General features: G+C 37.2%; 1 protein-coding gene across 6 annotated transcripts in view; it reads right to left on the bottom strand.

Moving 5' to 3' along the window:
• The window catches only part of PRDM5 (PR/SET domain 5), an 86,970-nt gene that overhangs the window by 42,627 nt on the left and 18,137 nt on the right, over window positions 1-26,206 (bottom strand). For 4 of the 6 annotated variants that reach the window (XR_005826425.1, XR_005826424.1, XM_040584135.1 and 1 more), the window contains exons 4-11: window positions 18,295-18,478; window positions 17,501-17,675; window positions 16,243-16,335; window positions 15,845-15,966; window positions 13,449-13,528; window positions 7,049-7,133; window positions 5,646-5,803; window positions 428-521 (exon numbers count right to left, since the gene is read on the bottom strand). Coding sequence is in view for 4 of the 6 variants with exons in the window: in XM_040584135.1 (XP_040440069.1) it covers window positions 428-521; window positions 5,646-5,803; window positions 7,049-7,133; window positions 13,449-13,528; window positions 15,845-15,966; window positions 16,243-16,335; window positions 17,501-17,675; window positions 18,295-18,478 (991 nt within the window). In the remaining 2 variants the exon portion in view is untranslated. Of the gene's footprint in view, window positions 1-427; window positions 522-1,960; window positions 2,053-5,645; window positions 5,804-7,048; window positions 7,134-13,448; window positions 13,529-15,844; window positions 15,967-16,242; window positions 16,336-17,500; window positions 17,676-18,294; window positions 18,479-26,206 lie in introns of all 6 variants that reach the window. The other 2 variants (XM_040584144.1, XM_040584149.1) reach the window with 2 other exon arrangements.

Here is a 26,206-nt window from a genome sequence, read left to right as displayed (position 1 = left end):
GCTCCTAATTCTATGCCAGGGGCAGAAAACATCAGCCTGGGCTGGCACAGGAGAGAGACTCAGTTTCAAGCTCTAAACTGGATTACCTACAGAAGCTGAGTAAGCCACCAAGTTATCTTAGCTTCCATTTCTCCTTTCTTAAAATGGAGGTAACACTATCACACTTAAAGCAGAAATAAATCTCTTGTCATCAGACCTCAAGTCATTGCTAGATTTTCTACAGCATATCTGGATTTGCATTTAAGTGCCTTTAAAGATGAGGTTTGGATTTGACTCTGAATTTTCTAACTCCCTGGGGTTAGAGTTGAATAATAATACTAATTTAATATAGCAAGTTGCATATTGGAGCAAGGTGCCATATGTTTGTTTTTCTCAGTCAAATGTGAGAAATGAGGAAGTTCTTCTTCCTCTCTGACTTAGCACTTACTGTTATGGATTAACAGATGTCTTTGTAGAGAGAATGGGGTTCGGAACAAAGCTTTGCATTCCTCACACTGGAATGGTCTCTCTTCAGAATGCGTCTGCAGATGAAAAACATGTCAGAGGAAAGGCTCAGCGAAATCAATTAACTGTCATTACAGTAATTATAGCTAATTTTCTAGACTGGATTCAGGAGGGGTATCATAGCAATTTGAAACACCAGGGGATGAAGAATTAAAACAACCATTCTGCCATTATCCAGAATCCTGAAAGTCAGCATAGCAGCTACTGCACAAATTTACCTTCCCAGTTCTCAGAAGTGTTACAGGAGGTGTGCATATAAAGAGAAATAATATATAGAATAACCAAGGGAAAAAAAAATACAAGCTCAGTTGCATTGCTTCATCAGTACTAACACTGGGGCCTTAAGTACTTAATAATATGAATAAATCCTTTAAAATTAAACACATGTACACAAAACCTTTCTTCTCAGTTATGTTTGATAATTGATCTGATTATCTCAAGATACCATCTAAAATTTGGCAAAGAAAATTTCTCAAATTATGAGACTGGTCTTACATATCCTTGTTTCAGCTTCTTTTATTAAGAGAAAAAAAATCCCCCAAAAAACATAGAAGTGTCAATACAGAAGTACTTGTTTGCTATAGAAAAATTTGTCACAGCTGAGAAACAGACTCAAAGCCATAAATAAAATAAAAGGTTAAGCTTGGATGAGTCTCAAACTGCAGAGTTCCTGAAGAAGATTTCTGTTTTGGAGCTTGGGAAACATCCAGATTCATCCTACTTTTTTAAATTTCAAAGCACTTTCCCATTTCCTAGTGTTATTAAGGGCTGTCCCACTGCAGATAGTACATTAATCCGTACAATTTATTATCTACCCAATTTCCTACTATTTTTGCAAAGGAAAGCAAGCTTTTAAAGCGTCAGTGTCTAAACATTGTATTAGCTCACAAGGACCTTATGCAGAAGCTGAAAGGCCAAGAGGAAAAGGGGATGGACAATAAGTGTTTCATAATATGAATGAAATTAGGTAGATGAATTAATTTTGTAGACTGAGGGTAAATATTAGCATAGTACGTATTAATATAATCTATGTCTGCTAATCATAATACCTTATGACATTTATAGCTACTCTTAAACTATAGAGAAAAAAGGACTGTGTGGAGTCAGCATATTTAATTTGATGTAGACTGAGGGCCTTGAACCCAGATTGTCTTTAACACAAACATCCTCTTACGTACACAACAGTACCAAAACATTAGAGTACTTGCAACAGAATACAGAGGCTTTGGATTCAAAGTCAATTCCTTGACCTCAGCCTATGTCACTTAGCAAAAAGGCAACTGGAGCATCATCAAATGTGTGGAATATATCACACATTACATAAAATCTGCTGAATGTTGCAGTTCAGCTTCCACAGGTTTACATCACAGTTTACATTAGTTGACACCCTGCTTGGCAGTCTCAGCAGTCAGGCCAAGGATTGACAGGACATGAAGAGACTGAACTACCTTCTCACCTCAACAGGTGGTTCCTCCAGAACAGGGTTGAGACATATTGACGAGACACTGTGGGGAAGCTCGCAGTGCTGCTGTCTGTGCTGTACCTGTTCTGTGGATAAATAGAAGGGTTCAGTCTCTAGGGCTGTCAATCTGGCACCTTTCACGAGCGCAAAATTCATCTTATTTAAAAAAATGCCCTTTTTTAGAACACTCACCACTTGAGTGATAGTTCTGAAGAGCACAGTGATTTGTACAAAATTCCTACTTAGCATCTCCCTGACAGTTCTCCTAGTCTTTCAGTCAAAATACAAGTATTCATCTGCACATTTTAACTTCACTACAAATAAAAACACCTAACTAGGCATACCCACATGCAAGGGTATACAGATCATTTGCCTCTTTTGTGAATGACCCAGAAACAAGCTAGGTCTATTACAAAAAGCCACGCAATTCTTAATGAGGAAAGGTATCCCCCAAAGAAGCATGTTGGTTCTAATACTGTCCTTTTTTGTACAAATAGGTTCCAGATCAGAGGTGGCTTCCATTCAGTCACAACAGGGGACAGCCATACAATTAAAGCAACTGAGGATGGGCTCTTACGGAATATTTCATGGCAGCCTTTCCTACCATAGCATTTGTGAAGTCTTAAACACAGCCCAAGGCTACTTATTCCCAATAGAGAAACTGAGGGAACACAGTTGTTTCAATTCATTATGCTCCACAGGACCAAATAACCCTGGATTAACCATAAACCCTTTAAAATCCTGTGTCTGCTGACCTATTTCTACTTACTGTCATATCCTCATATTTTATTATCTGAATTCATCCTCTATACATAGCAACAAAGGAGCAGATGGGGCAAAAACTTCACCTTCTCCTGTATGGAAGTAGTCTGCGTTATATGGCACAGAACACGCACCTTCATCCAATGTAACCTGGATGAAAGATGGGTACTTTTTTTCTGTAGCACAATCCAATACTGCATTTGCCTCTTTGAAATTAAGATACTATTCTCTTCCCTTGTCACAAAAATGGAACCATATTCTTCATAGGATCGCTCAGTCATATAGTCTGAGCTTTTTCAAAAGACATCTGAGCTAGTTCCACTTGCGTAACACTTCCCAGTGCTGACATCCTCAAGAAGAGACCAAGCTTTCACGTGCACCTACACAGAGCAGCATACTACCTGTATGCAGAAACAGCACATCAGAGGTACTACAGGAAGACTATGAGTTAGGTCCTGCCTCTCAGATCTGTAGCTATAAGGATCTAACGTGTGCTAAATTAGGGTTCACATCACAATGCTCTACTGAACAGAGCAGATAAATGGTGGAGTTGCTAAGTGTATCTCCCAGTGAAATCCTGTGAAATGTGAGGAACTAATCTCCTTCTGTTATGACCCAGACATTCCTTCTGAATGACCCAACATTCACCCACACCTGAAAAATGTTTAAAAGCACATGTTGCGGGAGCCATTTTTATTCTGGTACTTCCAACACAAAATCGTATTAAACCACCCCCATAAAGGAATCACAAACAACAGCAACAACAAATTTCCATCTAACACACAAAATAGGAATTCAAAGGCATAAAATGTAGATGTATCCTGTTTCCTACTATAAATAAAAAGTACATAGCGCTGCTCTAAAACCCAAGAGTTTTTTCAAGCATGTTGCTATCCAACCTGAAAGCATGTTTTCTGTTAAATGCTGTTGATTTAACTGTTTTTAACTACTATACCCATCATTCCTAGTGCAGGTTTCTAAGTTCCCTGCTACCAGCGCAGTAACTGTGCCCTGGAACTCAAAAAAGCACTGTGAAATTATTCAGAGTCCAACTTTTCTTCCTCCGAAAGAAAATGAAACCTAGGAGGACATCTTAAAGGAATACACACCTAAAGAATCATTAAAAACCCAATTTGAAGAAATACACAGAAGTATGATACATGGTAAAGGGTTTAAATTTCCAGTTACTGGATCAGCATTCCTGTGAACAAGCAAAAGAACTATCATCATCTCCTAGTAGTAGCGCAGCCCTCCCAAAATCATGGCACTTAAAACTATTTTGGCATCCTAAATTACCACATCCTTGACTTATTTATACCTTACAATTCGTTTTGTGTATACACATCCTTACTCCCCTTCATTATCTACTGTGTCTCCTTATTTACACTGTTTACTGAATGAACAGAGGCATCTCTAAAGAAGCCATTCAGGACAGGACATCTATGTCAATCTCCTGTCTCATGCTCATCTCTTCATTTAGCAAGTGAAATTAGAGACCTAAGTGTGGATGGGTGAATATTCACAGCTGTTTGGGTAAACTTCATGTAAACATAGGAATAAGTTTCTTTCATTATAGGACAGCATTGATTTACAGCCAGTACTACGTGCAAACAGGTTCAGGAAATAAGCATTCCAACATGCTTTAAGGAATTCTGTCAAAATAAGGCACTCACTAAATCTATCTAAATTTTAATATTTTTCCCATTAGTGAAGTCTCTAATCTTTACTTATGCTAGTGGTGCTGCTGCTTTAAACACAGAATTGGGTCAAAGTGTTTACTCATTCATACTTAATCCTGAAGTCCATTTTCAGCCCAAACTCCCTACCAGTCATCCACTGCAAATTAATATAAGGTAACATGTAAAAAATATTCATTTCAGATATAGAAGTATCTTTCCAGATAGTATTTTATACCTTTTCCTTATAATATATCCAATTTGTGAGATTTTTGCCCCATTTTCTTAATAAAGTCTAAAAAATAAGACACAATCACAGCATAATGGGGAGCTAATCTTGTCCTTCAGCAGGCTTCTGCATTCTTTCTGTTTTAGACAGTCATCACCACTTCCATCCTGAAAGAGGTGTTATTATTACTCTTAGATGATTTATGGCTGAAAGTGCAAGAAATGGTGCAAAGATCCTGTGCCAAATTCCCAGATGACATATAACGTGAGCCAAACTGCAAAAGACTTGTAAATATGGGTATATCGGGGGGGGGGGGGGGGGTGTCCCCCTTTCTTTTTTAGAGTCTTGTAATTCTGAAATAGCAGTCATGGATATAGCCTTGCCATTAAAAATGTAACCCCAGGTTAAAAATAATGATAGGCATTATAGAAATTAGGCCAAGCAGATTTGAGCTTAAAACAACAGAAGCAGAGCATCCCTTCATAAGCCTATTTTTCAGGTAATGTTTCTTCTCATGTTTTAATGTGTGAAAACTACCCAGTGCAAATACAACATAGTTTGAAAGCATCTACTGCTAGGTGCAGCAATGACTGCAACAGGACTACACTCAGTTTTAGTCAAATATGGTATTTTTTTAAAAAAACAAAAGTTTGAAGACATTTTACATTAGTTACATTTTGACTCGATAACCTAGTACTAAAAAAAAAAAAAAAAAACCAAAAAAACCCCCCACACAACAAAACCCCCAGAAAACTCAAAATGGGGATTTACTCATGCTTTTAACTGTGATTTCCTTCTGCTTATTTAATTTTTATTTTTTTTTTTTAACTAGAATTCATTTAGTATTTTGAGATTTTGGATATAACAAATAACACTAAAAAATACATTCTCCAATACTTCAATCCCATGTTTATAAGCATGCCAGAGCTTAATGATGAACCACTTAAAAGAAAAAAAAATCTGCAAATCTGAGGCTGGCAGACCTGTAAACAACAACAGCAGAGTGCTTTACCTTCTTGTGATTCTTGTAAACATTTCTGTGGGCAAATCCCTTTCCACAAAGCTTGCATTTATAAGGTTTATCTTCACTGTGTATTATTTTGTGTGCAGTCACTTGATCAAGTCGTTTGAAGGACTTATTGCAAACCTCGCAGGTGTAGGGGCGTTTTTCTGCAGAAAATGAGTGGGGGACATTTAATCTCCTGTTTATACGGGGGGAGAAGATGAAAGGCAGAGACAGTCATCTCCTCAGAGAGATTTTTGCAATTAAGTCAACCCAATTAAGATTAAACCAATTAGAAAGACATCTAATGCCCTCTATATTAGACAGTTAAGTCACTTCACAAAAGATGAGCCATGGTGTATCTCAAGAAATTGGCACATTCTTTGCAATAATCATCACTAAAACTGAATTCTGATTAATTAGCTTAAATCAAAAGAGAATGACTTCAAAGACTAAAACTCTGTTTCCAGATTACGAATGTGAAAGAGGGCATGACAGTTTAAATGTTTTAAAACTTAATTAACAATATACATATTAGCTTCCAAAACCAAAAGTTCCTATGCAAAAAGCCTTTATGCTTCAAATGGTGACTGCAACTTAACTACATTAATGCTCATTCAAAAGTGTCAACAGAAAGCTAGGAGCCTCTGAGATATAGATTATGTTACAAGAAATGAGCATTTGGTGAGGACTGATACCAAGAAAAGTTAAACTGTAAGCCTACGCAGCTGTAAAAACCTTGTTCTAAATGCTAATGTATTTGACAGAACAATGTTTGTGTTTCCGTTGTGTAGGTTGATGTTTCTAATCACTGGTGAAAGATATAGAAACACTAGATGGCAGCGATCAGAAATCCTGGCAGAGCCAATTTGTGTCATACTGGCAAACCTAGGGACAGGCCACTCCCCGCTCACAGTGACCTGTTCTGGCAGAGGACAGGCACAACGAAACACTTCTGTGTGGTCTGTGAAACTGTGTGGAGTATGAGCTGCTTTCATCCATATGAATGAATGTTCCCCTTTTTATCACAGATCTCTGTCTGACAGCATACCCCAGCTTCCATCCATTTCTCTTAAACGTGAGATTGTAACCACTGGTTCTTCACCTCCTCTCTAAGCCAAAAAGCAGTCTTTTGCCCCATCCAAGCTAACTGACATCATCTATCCAGCTAGCATGAAAAAATCATTTGACAAAGCAACAACAGAAAGACGACTATTAGCATTACACCTGGATTTTGAAAGGCTTAGAAAGGATAGCTTAGAAGGTTTCCTTGGAACCTGAGATTTGCTTAAACAGCTCAGGACAACACAGAATTTATCAAGCCTTCTATGAGAAACCAACTCGGGTAAAATTCAGTATTTGTTAAATTCATATACACATATAGAGAGGTTTGCGTTATTTTTGCACATTACCTGAATGAGTTATCATATGGCGTTTTAGCTGGTTAGCTGAAATAAATTTCTTGTCACATTCCTGACACTCAAAGATTTCATGAACCTGCAAAATAAGGGTTTAATGATAAATAAACATGCGTTTCAAACAAGATCACATAAGAACTTCTCTAACAGCCCGTAACTATTTCTTAGTCAGCAGCTACACTAATACTTACGAATATTCTGTGGTTCCCCCCTCACTAGTCCCTTGGTGAAAAACAGTATCTTTCAAAAAATAAATATTCATAACTGCAAAGAAAAAATCATCACTAAAACTATATTTAGAAACACAAGTTATGCAAATTTGCAGTATCAGATCTGTTTTAAATATCATTATTATGAAAGCATTAAAAATACAGATGCAGATTACCTTTTCAGAACATTTCCTTCCAGTCAAGAAGACATAAATAAAAATAACACAGTAACTACTTCAGAGCTGCTATAAGAATTTTAAAAAACAACTGCTATCAAACTCAGTACTGTTTTTCTTAAAAGCTTTTAAAGGTAAGACAGTGGAGGGGCAGCAGTGGCTCTTGAACTGGAAATGCAGTAAGCATTACCAAGATTTTCAACATCACACAGCACATAACGTCATCAAGGACTAAATACTGGAAAATAGAAGAGGCAGTTGAGAGCTGAAACTTCTGATATTAAATAAATAATAAAAAAAATCCTGTGTCTTTTATGGTTTGCTCCCCCCAAAATCACAACACATACATAGTTCTCCACCTGCTAAGATTACCATTCACCACCTGCTCTGTATTACATTTGCCATCAGCAGCCTCTCCTCAGCTTAGCTATAGTGCAGCTGAATATACATTGCTTTTTGAACTGCAGCCTTAGACAGCAAAACTTCTGTAGGAGGATCTAGTGGCTAAAAATAACAAATATCAAAGGTTCAACACAATACTCTGATACAAAACATTTGTGAATATCACAGTAAAGAAGCTCAACTAAGACTTCAAACAAACAAAAAACTCAAAAAGAGATTTGCCATAAGTATTCTATCTCACCATGTTTATATGCTGCTACTCACAAAATAACTTTAGAGCAAATTAAATGTTTAATAAACTAAAAAGTGGTTCTTATTTCCTACAACCTCTGCAACCTTGCACACTTTGGGAAGTGATGCTTAACCAAGTGCTCAAACAGAATCAGGTGGTAAGCTCAAATGAAGATCATTCATTCTAAATATTCTGTTTACCCAGCTGCATTTCAGATTCATTTCTCTGAAATGTGCACACAATCTACTGCTCCACCCTTTCCCCAACAGATCCAAATTTTACTTTAATTGTTGACTGAAGTTTACATAATTCTGCAACCAAGCACTATCAGAATCCCCTCTGAAGCAGTTCATTGAAATAACTTGTAAGTAATTCTTAAACATAATATTTAATACTTAATCAGAACCCAGACTGTGCTTTAACACTACAAATGTCTGATTCCAGCTTAGGAGCATTGTTCAATAAACAGTCTCATTTATTATATCTGCATCAAAACAGAGACTTCAGAGCGTGTGCATTAAAAAGGTACAGCTATCAAATATATATACCATAGCTGATACTCTAATCAATTCTTTAGAAAAGAATCAGACAGACCTGTGTGCATGTGCATTAAATAGCTGTAGCTATCAAGCACATATTCTATAGCTGGCACTTTTTAATTAGTTCTTCAGAAAAGTGCACAATTACATGGTAAAACAATGGTAATAAAATACAGCACAATACTCAAATGGATTTTCATTTTAAGAAAACTTGTCAAGCAACATGCTACACAAGTATACAGGCTGTAATACCACAGACAAGTATTCATGTAATGGTTTATTCGTATAACAAAACTAGTCTCGTTAGGGGTCTCTAACAGCTATCAGCTTTAACTTCTGCTACATTAAAGTCAGAATATACTTATAATAGTTTCATAGGCATTTGAAGAGCTACACCTTCAGATAACAACTTGCTAAGTGCTATATAAAACAGCAAACATCTGAACAAGATTAATATATGCTTAGATAAATATACTCCTTCACTTAGAAGACTGATGATCTTAAAATTTTCATGAGGTCTATTGAAAAGCAAGAGGTCATTCAAAAGTTTTAGGGGTGAAACTGAGCTAAAACTTTGAAGATACAAGTAATCCATGATCGGCTTCTCCAAAACCTAATCTGAATTTCAATCTACCACTCCAAGAACTGGATGAGACTATCTGTTGGAAGGCAGTGCTCTGAGAGAACAAGGATACGAGAATATCGAGAATATTGCATCTAATTGAAATTATTAAATGCTACTGACAATTCTAGAGTTGTGTTCAAAATTTAGTTTCCTCTACCTTTCTATGGCTTTCACAGTGATTGTGAAAAATAAAGATTGCACGGTAGAACAAAACACTGCCCAGTGTTGAAAAAAAAGGGCAGGAAAAAAAACAACACAGAGACACTTGGAACCAGTAGGTGAAAAAGTGGGGGGATGGGACAGGAATCACAGGTGATGTTTAAGGGTGACTCTCCTCACCAAAGTTTTGCAAGAAGTCCAGCTCTACAACAAAGTTAAAACAGAATCAGGGATTTTTCATAAGCAATAAAACACTCTCAACCTCTTAGAACAAATGGTAAGAGCAGGATCCTTCCTGGTTCTGTTGCTTTCTCTCCAGCAGAAAGGATACCTCCTAATGGAATCTTACACATTCATTTAAGAAACCTGCTAAGAAATCTAAAAAGGCAACAGCACAAACTAGTCTTACCAGTGAAGCACAATCCTGCATTTCATACAGGCACTTGTTTCATGACTTTTTCCAAAGTCAAAAAAACTTTATACTGTCTGACACTCAAAGGTGTCCTTAATCTTCTTTCTTAACAGGAGAATTAGCTACTTTATCGCTGAAAACACCTGCCTACAACAAGAGTTAGAATCTCACTCCACTGCTGTACAGCCAGAAACATACCCCCTCTGTCTACTAACAAGTACAGAAAGTGTAGCACTATCAATTCTGACTGCATCTTCCTGGGAAAAGAACAACATTGAGATTTGTTCGAATTTTTCTTCCCTTTCCACTTAAAGAACAGTAAAGCCTCAGTGAAGAAGCCTGGCAGTCTGTGCTATTCACACGTATATGCTCTCTTTTAAGTTCAAGTTCCTGTAATCAATTCAAATCCCAAACATGAGACACCTATGCCTAAGGTACAAAAGGAACTCTTTAGCAAGAATCTACATCAATGAAGGCAACACTCCCCTTGCTTGCTTGCTCACTATTATCACAGTTGAATGAATGCATTTTGCATTTTACTTAAACTTTGGAACTTAGTATCAGAATATAATTCAGGTGGTGTTTCATTTGCTATGGCAGGAGACATCAGAAACTCACAGAAAGGAGATTTTACAGCAATCTTTTTCATTCTATTACCCAGTCTTCTGTAAGCTCCTATACAGCATTTCCTGAGTCATGTTTGCTGGGAATTTATTCTTTTTATACTACTGTATCACTTAGCAGCCCAAATCATGGACTGTTATAAATATCAGACAGAAGGATATCACATGACAATTGGAGGATAAGAGAAAAGAGAACAGGTGGATATAGACAGAATAGAAAACAAGAAGATTCCAATCACCACAAAAAGCAATAATACCAGTGGATTAACATTGTAACTGTTGCTAAAGTTTTGTAGGCATCATACAGGATGAGGATTGTATTAGGGTAAGTAGTTTTGGAAATCAAAAAACCTAAAAAGTGTAGATAAGACTATTCTAGGTAGGACTGTGATCACTAAGGAAGACAAGATCAGAATCCAAAATAATTAGAACACTGAATAAAGTGCCAAAACGCTCAGTATATAGGAAGGAGAAACTAAATGAACAAATGCTACATGATAACCAACAGTTTACATAGCACCACTACAGAAAACATTAATGAATTCCAAACAAAATACTAATAACAAGATTGATGATGCTGTTAGAAAGCACTGTCATTCTGAGATGTATTAATAGACATATTCCCTGTATTAATAAACTCAGGACAATCATTCCTCTATACTTGGCACTACCAAGTGCTCAACTAAGCATCACTGCTCTTCTAGTTTGGGCAGCTGACTTCAAGAAGCATACAGATAAAAAAAGAGAGAATCCACAGGAAGAAAAAGCTTACTAGAAGAAAAAGTAGAAAAACAGATGTATGAAGAAAGGTTGAGATAATTGTTCATACAGCCTAGGAATTGCAAATGGAGTTCATAACAACTCTGCAATATGATAACTGTTACGAAGGCAACAGTGGTGACTTCTTTGGCATTCTCTCAGGTAAGACAATTAACTCAATCTACAGTGAAAAAGACTTAAATAGACATCAGCAAAAGAGAACACTGGATTAATGAACACATTCTAAACAGCTGATGGCACTAAAGCTGAAAGTCAAAGAGAGATCTATGGAGGTGGTAGAACTCTCTTTAGTGGAACTTTTCAGGAGATGAAACAGTACATATCTAGGATGATTGAAGTACATGCTGACTCCCCTTTGTGAAACAGAATGGGCTAGAAAACCTCCTGAGGTGTCTTCCAGCCCTACATTTCATTGAAATTATTGAGATAAACTTAAAAACACAAAAGAGAAAGAAAAAAAAAAAAAAAAAAAAAAAAGGAAAGCTGAGCTACTAAAAATTAGCATGGTACAAGCAACAGTCTGGAAAACAAGAAGGTTAATACTAAAGGACAGGCAATGATGACAGCAAAGTTTAATTATATATGGCTAAGAAAGGGCTTATCTTTAGACGTTCAGGCACAAGCAATATGCAAGACCCACAAAGCTAAAAATGGGTTTCAAAGATAACATGAAAGCTACAGATCTGAATAACCATGTTTTCAGAGAGTAAACAGATCTCAATCCCCCCTATAGCCACCCTCATTACCTTCTTTCTCTGTTTGTCAAATTTCTCTCTTTCTGTTGTATTTTCTGTTATTCCTAAACTTTGCCTTCATATTCTCTACTTTTATTTCTTTACACTGAAAGGAAACAGGTGGAAAAAAATAATCTCTTTTCCTCCCTGTTTCACCTACTATTTTCTCACTGGTTTTATTGCCTGTCTAAATATTTTTGGCAATGTTGGTAATGGTTCCCACCCCACTTCCTACAAGAGCAAAGTAAATAAATCAAACAGAAGGCACGAGTCCCACATACAACCTCCTTCACAGAATCAAGAAGAGGAAATACATTTTTATGCACAAAATCTTCACGGTGATTTTTAAGATAAAAAAGCACTCAACTGATGTACCATCAATGCTACTTGGAAAGCCTGTTAGTGTGTGTCATAGTGTCTGAACAGAATTAGAACTACTGAAACAAAACAAACATTTTAATAAAATGGACACACTAACTACGATACTTTGCATTTTTCAGGGCCAACATAAAGGGTGCTGATGTGTAAAAACTTCTAATTATATGTGACCAGGCATACCACCACTTGGTTTGAGAAGTAACAAAGTATAACCCTGTTACAAAAGAAATGCAGGGCATATTAATAGAAGCAAAGAGAAAAACAAGTTTAAAAAGGGGGGAGGGGGGGGGCACTATTTCCCTTACAACAACATATTTTAATTGATATCATCTATATCCTCAATGGATTCAGGTTATAACCAAAGCATTATTAAAGACTTACAGTTAATCTGATAAACAGTACAATGTAGCTTTTTGCAAAAACAGAATCTCCTGGGGTTTAGTGATTCATCAAATTAATCTTGCAGGGACTTCCTTTGGGTATAATGGATTCAGAATCTCATATTCATAGTCCATCTGTATTTCTGTATGAACACCCTTATTTCCAATAGATGCTTTTCAAACTGTTAACCCCTCCTGTTCCGATTATAAAAGATTATGGGCATCAACAAAAAGACATTAAAAATACGGTTTGGGGGAAGAAAGTTTTTTACTACAGCACAACTAAATTACAAACAACACACCCTTACTGGTATGTCACAAAGTAATAAAGACTGAATTCATTTTGTACAAAACCTGAAGGCTCATGAACCTATTTTATGGCCTGTATGTATCCTATTGTTACATCATTTAGCTTAGTGCTTAAGAATGCAGTAAGATATTTCAGAAGTTTAGAGTTTAAGAAGAACAACAGGCAACTTTGACTTAATCCTGGAATGTGTGAACAATAAAAGCACAAACATCTTTGTATTTGGTAAAAGATGCATTAAAACTTTAGGAAGATTTCTGGTTTAACCACTTGTGATTACAAAAATAAATACCCACAATAAAATACACTGGGTTTGCAACCATGAAAGCGATTACCCCAAAGGTTTGCATTACAGCAGCTTTTAAGTGACCTAAGCACCACAGTCTCTCATCTTAGTGAAGTCAAAGCCTGCTGTGGGTTAGCCTTCATCTTACTGACCTTTCGATGCTCTTGGAGATTTGTTGCTGAGGAACATTTCTTATTGCACACGGAACACATCAGCTTCTTCCTAGAATTTCCTGAAACAGAAACAAAATACCACCACCATCTTAAAAAGGAAGTGCTAAGAGAGAACCTAAATATTTCCACTGAGTCTGTGACTTTTCACTGGTCATTTGACTGACAAGATTTTTACATTTGTATCCCATCTTCAAAGTGTTCCATATCAGTTCTCTGTGGGTGTCCAACAAACCAGTTACTGATGGAATGTAAATCAAGAAAAGTAGAACAATAAAGAAAAAAAACCCTTCAAATAGATGTTATTATGTATCATCAATCCAACTCGATGAGCACAATTCAAAACTGAGAACAACTCACTTCATAACTAAACAGTTGATTTCTCCCAGAAGGAATTAGTGCAGCAATGACAAAAAAAGATCCCAAACTGAAGTAAAAACCACCACTTCCCCTTTTTCTTCATTCAGAAAACATTAAGCATTCTACTATATCAAATATTATTAATGATCTTCAACTGAACAAGACAGGGAAATTGTATTAGCACCAGATCATAAATTCAAATCTCATCTAAAATGTAAATTATAAAACAAGTTACAGGTCAGCTGCCAGATGCATTTTCGTTCCCTCTTCATAGTTGCTTTAAAAAGTCACCGAGCATTTAATTGGGTTTATCTATTTACCTTTTGAAATTAATTTTAGTAACCCACAAGGCTATTTTATTACAAGACAAAGCTACCACAAACTTAATTCTTTGTTATAATTGCTCATGCAAGATATTTCCTAGCTTATGTAAAAAGTACTCATACTACATTGAACACTAAAAAGAACAGGCACAGAAAAAAGAGGAGTACTCCTTAGTCAACCACACAGCAAGTATGGATCATAAACAAACTCCTTAAGATAGCTTTCAGCTCAGTTTTTCAGACTCTCAGCATCCTCTATCTTTCCTCCTCTTACTGTCCTAAAGTATTCATATTATGTTGATTCTTCTTACTACAACGTATCCTGTCAATTTATTGGTTTGATACTTAAGTTTGTACTACAAAGATATACTTAATCTCACACACGCATTTGCTGTTATAAAACTTACAAGTAATTATATATACTGATATACATATAAATACAGGAATACACTTATTAGTACTTCAAGTTACAAGAACATTAGTGATACCTTTACAGAGGAGAGAAGGGTTATAGTGAGTATCTGTTCACAGCTTTGCATAAGTCAACACACATAACCCATTCTACTTTCCCTTGCCTCCAGGTAAACACAAGGCAGGAAGGAATTCTAGAAGCCTCCCTCAACAGTAGTAGGTTATTTTCCTTCCTGCACTGACATCAGTTGTGGTTTCTGTGACTCCCAAGCAGTAAAATAAAAGCTCTGCTCATTGTGCAGCCAGAGCAAAAATATCTTCCAGGCATGTGCTCTCAGTCATGTCTGGAGTGATCATTCAAGAGAAATGTGGAATTTGTATACTAATACATAACTGACCAAAGTTAAGCCTAAATATAACAATGCTCATGGATGAAGAAAATTCTTAACTGATACTGAAAAAAGGAGATAATCCTTTCTAAGAACAGTTTTGGAAGGGTTTCTGTACACTGTAAGAATTTGGCAGAAGAAAGAGCTTTCATGTAATGAAAAATCTTCCAAAGCATCTCAGTGCTGTCATCATCAACTAAAGACTGTTTTCTTTGCACTCTGGTATTCTGCTGTCCCCACACAGACTGATCTGCCATTGACATTGAGAGGGGACATGCAGAGACCACAATGACAGAACTGAGATCTGCATTGTGGACCTGAGAGCAGTATTTTGCCCTTTCATGAAAACAGAGCGAAGCCTGATTGAAAACTATTGATTCAGAGTGCACAGATATAAAAACGCTACAGCCTAACGGGACTAGTGGATTGTCTGATCTGGCTTCCTGCACAACAGAGGCTATAGAATTTTATGCAATACCCTCATCAAGCCTAAGCGTTTGTGAAGCATATCTTCCAGAAAGACATCCCATTGTGTCTTGAAAATACCAAAAGATCAAGAACTCACCACTTCCTGTAGCAGTTTGTGCCAGTGGTTGATTTTCCTCAGTACTGAAATGTTTTGCTTTATCTAATATTTGCCTAGTTTAAACTTCCCCAGATTCCTATTACATTTTCTGCAGTAGACTAATGATTCATCAGGTATATAATAATTTGTCCCTAGGGGAGGAGAAATAGGTATTCTTGCAATTCGTTACTTCTTAATTTTCTTTTTGCTACAAATGAATCCATTAAAAAAGAAACCAAAGAAAATGTTTACCCTGATTTGCAAATTCAAGGCTAGAACCATGTTAGAGGATTGGGTTTTTTTACAAAGAAACATTAAACTCTTTCTTACCACTGTGAACATTTTCTTTATGTTTTTTCAGGGCATCCTTACTCTTGAACCTCTTCCCACAGCTATCTGCCTTGCATATGAATCTGGCGTCCCCTCTGCATGCCTCCTTGTGCTGTTCATAACTATACAGGGTAATTGGTAAAAAAAAAACAACAGAAAAAAAGCAACACATAAAGCAGCATCTACAGAAACCAGACACATCACAAGTGCTCTGAGCTTAATGCATGCAGCACTGCAGAGTTCCAAGGCCACCTCATGCATTACTTACAGCAAATAGGAATGAAAGCATTTGACTTCTTTCACTGTTAGGATTCATATAAACTAACAAGCTTCAAAGCTAACATGCAAAGGGAGGCCAGCAATGATATGACAGCAGTCCAGTAACTCAGACACAAAACCTCAATTCTGAGCTGAAGGAAGTATTGCAAACAGAGCACTGAAAACTTCTTGAAGAGTCTCCTGGGCTGACATTCTCTGTGCACTGAAGTACACTACAGCAAAATAAAAAATAAAAAAAATAAAAAAACACAAAATAAGAGGAAAATTCTACAACTTACACAGGCTTGCAGTAGCTAAAAACATATATACAGCTCTGCAAATCTTTAAGTGAGTAATCTGTTCCATATGTGAACTCTTCTAGAATTTAATGGGACTAATCAAATGCATAAATAGCAAGAGTCAGGATCATACTTCTGTATCCTCATACAGATAAATCTTACTTTGCATGATGTAAAATTTTACTTAACTAGCTGTACAGCACAAACCCAAGTTCCACTACAGACTAAAAGGAACAAATCTAAGTTCAAGAGAAAATATTTAACTGCCTCCACCAAATATTTCTCTGCTATGTAATTTTATTTATTTCCATGAAAGAACACAGAGCTCATACACAGCTGCCAGTTCTAGGAACGTTTACATTATTTAGATGTAAGAAAGAACAATTTATTACAAGAGCAGCCTTAAGGGCATTCTATGCAATATGAATCTGATTCTTTCCAATACAGGAGAGTTAGATTAAATTACTATCTGTAATTACTTAAGTATCTAATGCACTATCTGTAATTAAATGTATAATAAGTAATATGTCTACTTTATTGCAAGTAAAAAATATATAAACAAAAGATATAAACAGTTATAGTTTTGTACAAAAGTGTAATTGTAAGATATATGACTTCAGTGACAAAACTGTACATTTACATTATCAAGAAAAGTAAAGATGGGGTCTTAAATCTCACATTTTTCATGTTCCTATTTGTTTTTTTACCATCACCCAAATATTTAGTTAAGCTAATATGAACCATCTTTTTTTTCTCCTGAATCTTACTTCAGTTCTGTAACTACACTCACAGTTTAAAAATTCCTAAACTACTAAATAGACCACTGATGGAGACCAATGGCTCTGCATCAAACAGCAGCTCTGATCTGATCTACAGTGTATGATTTTGACACTTTAAAACTATAGTGACACTTCTGCAATTCAAATTGAAGTCTCCGATAAAAGAAATTAACATAGTAAAGGACTAATGTAAAGGGTAAGGGTACAAATACATAAACATAAAAATTAAACCTTAAATTGTCGTTAAGGCAAGAGAAACAAATGATTGAATAAAATTGTTTTAAACTATCCCCAAAATGAACACTTCTGTTTTTACTCACTGTCTTTGTAGAGCTTGTTTAACAGGGAATTTCTTTCCACAGTTTCTGCACTTAAATTCCTTTTCCTCACTGGGTTTTTGGTGCAAAGTCTGAAGATGTTCAGCTAGAATCTCCTGGCTGGCAAAACTGGACTCACAGTTTGGGCACGCATGGTCCTCTTTACAGGTAAGGGGATCTGCACGATTGGAGGCAAAAACAGCAAAGGAATAGTTTTCAGGGAATATTTTGATTACATTAAGAGATACTCTGCCAGAAACCAATTATGCAAAATGGCATTGCAAAATTCACAAAAGACATTGTCTCTGAATGGATTATAGGCACACTATCTTGAGTGGATTACCACCAGCATTACTGAAAATGGATGCAAAATATTAAGTTGGGTGCTGTTAGCCTAAATTAGTCATCCAGGTTGTCTCTACTTTGACAAAGATGCTGAGAATTCACCAGACAGCTCAGGTCACCTAGCTTTTCTTAGACTTCTAACCTTAGGATTGGCTGAACAGGTTTATGAAAAGGTTTATTTCTCTCCCATTTAAGACAATACCCCTCTCAGAGCAAAAAGTTAGCTTTCATAAGACTATATGTCTTCTCATGAAATCTAGGCTCACTCATTTACTCAGTAATTCATGGGACTGGCTGCTCCTTATTAGGTAAAGAAAAGAACCTCAATTCAAGCCAAAATAAAAAGATAGAAATAATACCAGAGCTCAGACTAAACCTGAGGATTCCAGTTCCCCAAGACTATATAGTTCAGTGTTCTCTTTCTTTGTTACTTTTTTTTACAGATTGCTTACCTGCTATTTTTTCACCAGCTGGTTGCACTTCTTTATTGTTGCCACTGTCTTCATCTTCCTGGATAACAGTTACTTCTTCCTCCTCCTCCTCCTCTTCTTCCATGTCACTGTCCAAGTACCCAATCAGAAGTTCTGTGTCTGTTTCAATATCTTCCACAGCCAGATAGAAAATATTTTCCCCTTCCTGTTGCAAACAATAGAGTACAAGCAATGAATAATTACGTCAGAAAAAGTAAAATCTGAAGACAAGCATAGGACCCTGTACTAATATTAGCCCTCACCTATGGAAGGGCTGGCTCCATTTCTCAGGGACCACAATGCTAGGACCACCCTTCAAAGACTTCTTTCCATATGTGGCTGCATGGACAAAGTGCCCTCGTATTCTGGAAATAGTCCCCTGCCTCATCTGTGAGGCTTTTCCAATATGCACTGTAGCCAAGACCAAGGTGAACGCAGTGTTAAAAGTCCTCTCCTGCCACACTTTGTCTGACAAGGACTTCAGAGTTTGAAAATGAAACATTTGAGTATTAGAAATATAATTTAAAAAAATATTAAATAACTAATACAGCTTTAACTCTGTCCCCTGTTGGTTGCTTGAATTATAACCCAGCTTTCAGTAACATGTTTACGTAGTGCTATTTTCTCTCTCTCCCCCTCTTTAAGATACCCAGCCTCCTTCATGAACAGGTTTTCAACCCTGGTCAGTTATCTTCACTCTCAAGTTAGGAGGCACATCTGTAAAATGCACTTTAAACCACTAGATCAAAATGCTCTGCTGCTTTAAATCAGTGTAGGTACACAGATCCACAGAAGGACAAAGATCCAGCCCAGATTCTGTACGAGAGGACAAACTACATGGTAAGTCCTAAACCCTCTACAATGAATAAGCAAGCTTCCAAATACCTAAATAAGCTAACAACTTTGGTCTTTGACAACACTTAAAGTTACCAATTTTGGTGTGGGGAAGGGGGTTGAGGGCAGAGGTCTATAGCACTATAGCAAACCCATCTGTCTCCTAAACTGATACACAAAGCTGCTTTTTTTTTTTTCCACATGCAAACCAACTGCTTTAGATACTAGCCAAAGCACCAAAGGAGACTCATTCTTATGCAATGAAGACTTCCAACTTCTACTGTAAATCTTAAAGCTTATCTGATTAACATCCAGAAAATTTAATTGGAAGCTTCTTTACACTACATCTAGCCATATATTTTTAACAAGCTTGCTAGCACAAGGACAAGATAATGATTTTTAATTTTGTTAATATACTAAGATTAATTTAAACTGTCAACAGGGATGTAACATTCTTTGTGCTTAAGGTCTGTTATATATTACGCAAGTTAATTGTCACACAAGAGTGAAACCTATTAAATTCAACAGACTTGATACAGCTACTGTTTTCAAGGACACAACTTTCCTGTTTTTAACTCAACTGCAGCATCTGACAAAAAAACTATGTATTTTTTTAAAGATACATTCTGCAGTCCAGATTTCTATCAGCATGTTAACCTAACTTCTGCATACATCTAGAAGTTGCTGTTTCTTGTATGCTTCTGTCAAGTTGCAGAGACCTTTAATTTAATACAGTCTAAACTTAAATCATGTATTGAAACTCTTGACATGAGGAAAAGTAAAAGGCCTTTCTACTGACAGTCCCCACTTAAGATAAAATCACTGGGGTAAACCTTCAACAGACTGCTCTTTAGGACAACCTTATTCTAAAAGCAAGACAACCTTATAAATTGAAGCATATACCTATTACTGGCTTGCAAAATGGAAAAAGAAGAGTAGGAAAAGGAAAAAGGAAGCCATGTATCCCAGGCAAAAATAAAGTCATAAACTTACACATTAAAGAACCAAACTGAACAACCTTCCAATTGCATCATACGTAACACATCGTACACCGCACAGTGAAACTGGGAGAACAGCAACCATAACTGATTATTCCGGTTAACCTAGACCAAGTGTACGAATCCCAACAACCAAGCTCTTATCAGTATTGCGGCATCCTCACCATCTTTCTACTACCCTTATGTGCTTCTGGGGCTTAATTTATACCTTTTGTCTAAAACCATACTGGTTCCTTCCCACTTGTGTACTTTTAGTTAGCAAAAAGATTAATGGAAGAAGTACTAAGAACTCTCAATGCTTGAGTACTCTTGGTCGCATTTGCATCGAAAAGAAATTAGCTTTGGTGCCAGCCCAAACTAAAACACAGCTCAAACTCATTTCTCCTCCAAGGCTAATTTGTTTGGCTTTTCCATCCAAACAAACGCTACCAGTCAGGTATTCAGAGCACTAATTAATCCAGATATACCACACTGTAGTAGCTCCTCAAGGCAGTAATTTCTGTGAAACCAATGGAAGCTCTCCAGAAACCACAAAGGAATTTAAGTCTCTGTCTCCAGTAGCAGCACATGCATGAAGGACACTTACCTACATGCATGCAAACACAGTGAACGTAGTAAGAAATATTTTGAATAAATTTAATAATCCTCCTGTTTCTAAGAACACATCTCCAGTTGTTCTCGCTGCCTATTTGCTTAGGCCAAGCTGGCTGTTTTGCTAACAGCATTCATCTACAGTGGGCCACAACCTCCCTCCGAGCTATTGCCAGTTTATTATTCCACTTCGCTTCTCTCACCCCCTGCCTCAATTGTCATCTTTTATGCTATAAACCACACTGATCTGCCCAGCAAATACAGGTTTTTTTTGTTCCAACAGCTCCTGCTATTCCATTTTTGCTCCACTGCAGGCACCTCTCCCATTCAGATTCTTGGCTTTTCCGTAGTTACTCTTCCCGTGTGCTTTGTAAGAGGGGATGCTGAGAGGGAACATGAGACAAGTAGCACTGACAGCCCACCACACTTTCATCCAAAAGCATAAGACACACGTGTCATCACTCCTGAAAGCTGAAAACACAGGAGGAGGAAGCAGACAGTCTTGTATTACCCGAGGGGAGTAGTGGTTTTTTTATCCTTCAAAGCTCTATCAGTGGCTCCACCTAAGCCTTCCTAATCCTTACCAAGTTTCCCCCTGTGCCCATAACCACTCCTCTTAAAAGTGCTACCTGGCTTCCCTCTACACCAAGTTGCCTGGCAGCAAGCCAGCTCTTCAGCCTACCTGTTCTGCCAGTTCTCATTTGCTACCTCTCCAAACAAGCACACTCCCTTTCCTGATCTTTGCCTGCAGCTCCAGGACGTCATGTTTGCCAGAGTAAAACCAACCTTGGCAATGTCTGTGATGGCAGAAACCCCAATCCAGGAAATGCATGGAGGTGATTTCTTGCGGGCTGTGGCAGAAGATAAAGCCACAAGCTCAGGCACAGGAAAGGTCAAAACCAGCATGTGGTGCAAGGAAAGACATAATCAGAATAATGAAGCCTTCCCAAGAGAGAAAGCCAACCAAGTACCCCTGGGGGGAGAGTGGGTGAAGCCCACCACAGCCTTCCGGAAGTGATGCTGGGGACCAAGAGACTCTTACCCCACCCCCCAGGCGAGGAAGGGGAAATGGATGGCACAAATGAAGGAAGCTTTTCTGGTGTTCACACTAATTCATACACTGAAAAATGCTTGACTAAGGCACATATCCCTGTCCCACTCAGTCTACTGCTGGGTGTGCAGCAAGTTTGTGGCTCTTATTGGCCAGGAAGCAGATGGATCCCAGAGAGACCTCCCTTCAAAAAAAAAAAACAAACCAAAGCACCTTTAATATACACGTGCAATGGAGACATTCAGCCCAAGAACTCTGACTATATCTAATTGGAAGTCAAACACCTGAACCACAGATAAGGAGACACAGAAGCATCAGGTCTATCTACTTATTTATTCCCGTCATGCTGTATTGCATGGTAAGGTAGGCAGCCTTTGTGGTAAGGTACACAAACTTTGAGATGTGACCATGAGATTAAATAGAGCACAACGTTAAACTAATATAGCAATTCCTACATTTCTCCTGTGTCCTTATGCCATACCGCAGATTTTAGCGATAGTGCCCTGTCAAGGTTAGAATATTTTTCCAGCTGAATATTCTGTACTATGATAGACTTTTTCTGCTTTATTCTTTGGCTGCAGTTATTATCTTGCGTTAAACTAGAAGTAATTGCTTTTAGTTTCCCATCTGCAGAAGAATATGTTTCATTGCAGTAATGATACTACATACCCAAATCTTACAGTTAAACTCCTCAGGAATTTCAATTATGTGTACAGTAGCAGCACAAATGAAAGCTAGAAGAATTTATTTTTTTTTCCCTGCCCAAAGGTATTCCTCCCACCCTTCACTGTATGTTTCAATTCAGTACACATTTTCCAATCTTCCAACTTAAAAATATAATATTCTTGTTTCTCTGTGGGAAGAAAAAAAAACTAAAATGGGAGTTCAAAAAACTAATTCCAGCAACATGCCAGTTCTGGTGGCTCAATAGAGAAGCACTGGAACTTTTGATTACTCTTCTCACTGAAAACTTTTGTTGTGAGAAGCACGTCCCCTACCCTGTACCCACCCCCACCACCCACCTTGGGAAGGTTGACATCAGCAGCATTTTTATGACATGGGCTCTGTACGTGCCCAGTATGTCACCTCTTCCAGTACTAGCAGATAGTAATGAACCTATAGAGTATCCTGAACCAAAACACTGCAACTTACTCTTGGAAGTCTGCTTTAGAGGCTCTGTGAAAAATATAAACCATCAATTGCAAAAAAATAAACCATTTGCTTAGATTTGGGCAATGTGTTTACATCCTTCTTTTTACAGATGTTTTATAGAGGAAATCTACAAGGTTCCAACTTCAGTTATACCTTCTCTTAGAATCACGGAATAAAAGCACCTCTGGAGGCCATCTCACCCAGCCTCCCTGCAGAGGTTCCTGTCAGATGGTTTCTCCCCATTTCTTGTTAGATTCCCTCTGATTTACCAGCCACTCCTCCCAGTTTCGTGTCACCAGCAAATTTGCTGAAGGTACACCCTGCCCCATCATCCAGAACATTTCTCTTTCGATATATGCACTCTTCAACTGTTCCACGACATCCTTGTACAACTCTAGTAAGAGAATATTGCTTTTAGCACACATCCTTTGCAGAGGATGTTAACCACTCCAGCAGTAATATACAATTCTCATTTCATTATTTCCAAAGCATCACAGGCATGACCCTGCATTTTTTGTGCTTTTTGAGTAAGCTCAGTTTTTAATTTCTTTCCTTTTTCAACTGAAAAAGCAGAAGAAGCCAAAGCCATAGGTATTCCACTTTGGATCTAAATCTCAGTTTTCCCCAAAGTTTACAGATGTTCAGATTTAGTGTCCACTCCAAAACCATGTAAAACAAATAAAGAAGTTCACATATGTGACTTGCACTGCCACAAGTAACCACTGAACTCACCAACTGGACAAGCTCTCAACACCAATGAACCATCCTGTATGGCACCACACACTGCAAGGGATGCAAAAGCAGAACTTGGGAAGAGAGACCCTAAGAAATCCATGGAGAGATGAGAATGGTAGAACTTTTTGAACCTTAATATCCCACTCTATGCACCAACTTAGTATTAGGAAAGCCTAAAATCAGAAATTAGTTACATTTAAATTTAAAAAAAAAAAAAGAAAAAAAAAAAAAGGACACTGTAACCTCCGTGTTGAAAAGGGTCTAAATGATTTTCACATTCACGGTGGCTTCGTATTACTGAAGTTCCTGTTGCAAAAAAATAAAAACCTAACAGGCATATTTTCAGGAATCTCATGGAGAAAAACATTTATTTCACTTTTCAGAAACTTCTCATTTTGAATTCTTCAGTAACAGAGTATCTGAACAGCACTGGTATGTATTCAACAACACATAAATGCATATGACCCTGGAATGAAAAAGTTCTCTTTTTTCCCCACAAAAAAAATCAATAATCAAGCAGATTTCTAGTTCTCCACTCTAAGCGTGCAGGAAGCCAACAACTATGTTCATGTTCCTTCTTACACTGCATAACAAATTAATCTTTCCTTTGTGGCACTTAAGCCACCAGTAAGTTTCAAGTAATCCTGAAAAGTTCCCTGCAGTATCTCAAATTTAGCAGCCTAAACAGTTTGTACTTGCTTTCCTTGTGTTTTCTCTCACTCCTGCTTTTTAGGTAGTCATTTTTACTACATTTCTTACAGCACTGTCTCTCACATACTAATCTTCCTCTGAAGACATTTAGTGTTACTGTGCTGGGGTTTTTTACCTCCAGATCAACCTGTGCATCATTGAATTATGCCACAATAACAAACACACATTTGTGAAATATGACTTTAAACCACTCTACCACCTCACAGTAAATGTCCTATTCCACATTAGTTTTTGCTATTCATTATTCTAACTCACTCTTTTCTAAGTGACAGCAGACCATTTCAGTCTCTGCTTGCTAATGAAAAAATATTTGCATTTAAAGCTCTAGCTGGCTGCAGTTCTGTTTATAAAAGTTCTGATGTTAACAACAGGATCTGTTTTGCATAGTTATCTCCAGCAGAGAGTATTTAATAAAATTACAACTAACAATCAAAAACTTATCCATTCTGGATAAAGGAATATTGAAAATATAATACTGTAGCAGTCTAAAAACTGGGAAAAAAAAACCCAAAAACTGTGGTATTTTTGATAGGAGCTCTTTCCTTTTGAATACAATAATTACAATGCATTTTTGCTATATATCCAAAGCCATATTTATAAGTAAATAGCTAGGAATAACCAAGGGCAGAAGAGATTACAATTCATACAGTTTGTTAATGCAAAAGTTGTAATTCTAAAGCTACTTTAAATATAGTAGAGGATTAACTCATTCAATTATTACTTGAAATAAGTTAGAGAAGCCTCCAGGAATTAAGCTGCACAAAACACCCAGAAAAGAAATTCATACGTACACAGGTACCCTCCAACCTTTCCATTCTCCTCTAGCAATCACACAGTGGTATTACTCACCAGACAGGTGTTAAAAATATTCCTGTCCCTTCCCAGTCAAAACCAACCCAACCACCACAGCTGCCCCTCCAGAAGTGGAGGCAGAACTCAGCACTCAGAACGCTTCCCACTAGACCTCTCATCAGAACATGGGTTTTACTACATATGTAGCACTACAGGGAGAAGAAAACAAAGAAACACCAAAACCCACACCAAACCAAAAAACTCAAAACACCCTCCCTGCCAAAAACCAAACAAACAAACAAACCAGAACAAAACCAAAACAAACAAAAAATACAACAAAACCCCCCAATCTTACTTAAAAAAAGAATCCCATGCCCTCTAAGTTGCTTTTTCACCACAGGAAGCATTTTGCACAGAACCTAAACATGATTATTGGGTACAATTAATTTATGATGAACTAATCATATTTTGCAGTCAATCCAGGATATGGTTTATTTTATTTGTATACAGGGATATGCACTCACTTCATCTTCTTTTAAACTGAATACTGAGCGCTAGGCAGCAAAATGATTATTAATCACGATTTCAGATATGAGATTATAACATTTATCACTACTAGAGTGACGCCATCAGGACTGGAAATGTTCTTAGAGTAGACCAAAAAGCCCCTGTTGGAGTATTTGGAGACTGGAAAGAACCCTAGTGTGAAAGATTTTTAGTAGAAATTAGCATTAGTGGGTATAAACAAGGTAATCATTATTTTCCATTCTCATTTTTTTTAGTTCATACAGTATCTCCTAAAAAATTGCAGAGGGGCAGCTGTGAAGCACACAACCAGTGTTAAGTCCCTAAGCATTCACAGAACAGACTTAGGACAAGCAAGAAAAGTCCCTGTTCTACCACTGTGGTTTACTTAATTTTCACATTTTATAGGCTGGTAACATTAATCTTGGTCAAATACTCTCAATGAATCAATTTTAGTTTGTGAGATTCACTGCTAAAGATACACTTTCAAGAGCAAGAAATAGAA

This window comes from Falco naumanni, chromosome 1, assembly GCF_017639655.2.
Source record: "Falco naumanni isolate bFalNau1 chromosome 1, bFalNau1.pat, whole genome shotgun sequence".
Classification (NCBI taxonomy): domain Eukaryota; kingdom Metazoa; phylum Chordata; class Aves; order Falconiformes; family Falconidae; genus Falco; species Falco naumanni.
Note: the sequence above shows the minus strand (reverse complement) of the source record. Positions and strands in the feature narration are given on the sequence as shown.